We start from the raw sequence: 2,667 nt of genomic DNA on the forward strand, positions 1-2,667 counted from the left end.
AGTAGATGGACATGTGAATGATGGATAGTAGATGGACAGTAGATGGACATGTGAATGATGGACAGTAGATGGACATGTGAATGATGGACAGTAGATGGATAGTAGATGGACATGTGAATGATGGACAGTAGATGGATAGTAGATGGACATGTGAATGATGGACAGTAGATGGATAGTAGATGGACATGTGAATGATGGACAGTAGATGGATAGTAGATGGACATGTGAATGATGGACAGTAGATGGACATGTGAATGATGGATAGTAGATGGACAGTAGATGGATAGTAGATGGACAGTAGATGGATAGTAGATGGACATGTGAATGATGGATAGTAGATGGACATGTGAATGATGGATAGTAGATGGACAGTAGATGGATAGTAGATGGACAGTAGATGGATAGTAGATGGACATGTGAATGATGGATAGTAGATGGACATGTGCAAGACCGTACGTCCCAAATGGCACCCTATTCCCTTTAGCGTATGATGCACTACTTGGGCCCACAGGACTCTGGTCAAAAGCAGTACACTATGTAGGGAATAGGGTGCCATTTGAGGCGTAACCAATGAGACGGATAGAGCAGCAGGACTCCAGCCCCCAGAACCAGCCTGGGTCACAGTACAGACAGGAAGTCCAAACAGGGTCGTGTTCATAAGTGCACACCGTAGCAAAACGTTTTGCAACTGAAAACAAAAAAATAAAGTTTCTTATTGGACTGGAAGTTGCAGTCTGTTTTCTTCCGTTTGGTGCCTTATGAACACACGTTCAGGTAGTCCCTCCCTGTTTCAGTCCTGGGCCTAATAAACATGACCCAGGTGTGTGACCAGTGGCCACAAAAGTCACACTAAGGTCACCACAACACAGGACAGTCCAGGTGGTGATAGCCTGGTTCCCTCCTCAGGGCACCACAACACAGGACAGTCCAGGTGGTGATAGCCTGGTTCCCTCCTCAGGTCACCACAACACAGGACAGTCCAGGAGGTGATAGCCTGGTTCCCTCCTCAGGTCACCACAACACAGGACAGTCCAGGTGGTGATAGCCTGGTTCCCTCCTCAGGTCACCACAACACAGGACAGTCCAGGTGGTGATAGCCTGGATCCCTTCTCAGGTCACCACAACACAGGACAGTCCAGGTGGTGATAGCCTGGATCCCTTCTCAGGTCACCACAACACAGGACAGTCCAGGTGGTGATAGCCCGGTTCCCTCCTCAGGTCACCACAACACAGGACAGTCCAGGTGGGCAAAGCCTGGATCCCTTCTCAGGTCCCAGTAAGTGTTGTTGCTAACCCAGGTGTCGTCCTTTGATTTCCTGTGGACAACAGAAAGACATATTCTTTACTTGAACTGAATAATGAAATACCTTCTAAAAAGAATCAACAACAAAAAGATCATGATGCAAAACACAGCCTCATCATCATCATCATCAGCCTCATCATCAGCCTCCTCATCATCATCATCAGCCTCATCATCATCATCAGCCTCCTCATCATCATCATCAGCCTCATCATCATCATCAGCCTCATCATCATCATCATCAGCCTCATCATCATCATCAGCCTCATCATCATCATCATCATCAGCCTCATCATCATCATCATCATCAGCCTCATCATCATCATCAGCCTCCTCATCATCATCAGGTTTTTGCTTTTTATTAGAAGTGCTCTTTCTTGAAACCTTGACTGTTGACATTTTTGTGGATAAACAGTGGACTGATGAACAAAATACAAACATGTGACCGTTTTTGAACTATGCCTTCAACCCTCACAAGCCTGCCAACAGAAGTGAATGGAAACTGAGAACCAGCTACTGAAAATGGAGAAACCTAATGTTCCCATGGACATGTGACATGACTGGTGTGTCTGTTGTGGTACTTGTACATCTATATAGGTACATCCATATTGTGTTATAAACTGGGTGGTTCGAGCCCTGAATGATGATTGGCTGAAAGCCGTGGTAAATGAGACCGTATATCACGGGTATGACAAAACAATTATTTTTACTGTTCTAATTACGTTGGTAACCAGTTTATAATAGCAATAAGGCACCTCGGGGGTTTGTGGTATATGGCCAATATACCACGGCTAAGGGCCGTATCCAGGCACGTTGTGTCATGCATAAGAACAGCCCATAGCCGTGGTATATTGGCCATATACCACACCTCCTCCTTCCTGCCTTATTGCTTTAATAAACCCCATGGGAATAAATGCAGGTGGAGTTTAGCTGTGGAGATGAATTAGAACAGGGTCCCTTTATAAGAAAAATGAAGTCTAGACCCAATGTTATTCTGCTAAAAGACGTTTTGTTATTATCCTTTATATGAACCCTCAATTTAAATGTACGTATTCTCTTTTACAGAAAGGGCCCGATTCCGACCTGAGTTAAGCGTGAGTAAATGGAACGTAATTATCTGAACTTGACCTGAAGCATGAGAATAGCGTGATGTTCGTTTTGGGTGGAGATTGAATACATGAAGGTGTGGCAGAGGTGTGTCTGCAGATACGGAGGATTCTGACCACTTTTACGCGCTAGGAAACTATGAATAAGGTCTAGCAAACCTACCGATTCCAAGTGGAAAAAGCATCAGATTAATTTTGTTTTCCAATCAAAAAAGAACCGTTCTCCATGCACTGTAATTTACAACTTGATCAGAGCTATTG

General features: G+C 44.5%; 1 protein-coding gene across 2 annotated transcripts in view; it reads right to left on the bottom strand.

The window, feature by feature from the left end:
• Positions 1-448: 448 nt before the first annotated feature.
• The window catches only part of LOC139405678 (oxysterol binding protein-like 3b), a 127,890-nt gene continuing 125,671 nt past the window's right edge, over positions 449-2,667 (bottom strand). For both annotated transcript variants that reach the window (XM_071148097.1, XM_071148096.1), the window contains one exon: positions 449-1,316. In XM_071148097.1, coding sequence (XP_071004198.1) covers positions 1,220-1,316 — 97 coding nt within the window. In that variant the 3' untranslated portion in view covers positions 449-1,219. The remainder of the gene's footprint in view (positions 1,317-2,667) is intronic.

This window comes from Oncorhynchus clarkii, chromosome 3 (genome assembly GCF_045791955.1).
Source record: "Oncorhynchus clarkii lewisi isolate Uvic-CL-2024 chromosome 3, UVic_Ocla_1.0, whole genome shotgun sequence".
NCBI classification, from domain to species: Eukaryota; Metazoa; Chordata; class Actinopteri; order Salmoniformes; family Salmonidae; genus Oncorhynchus; species Oncorhynchus clarkii.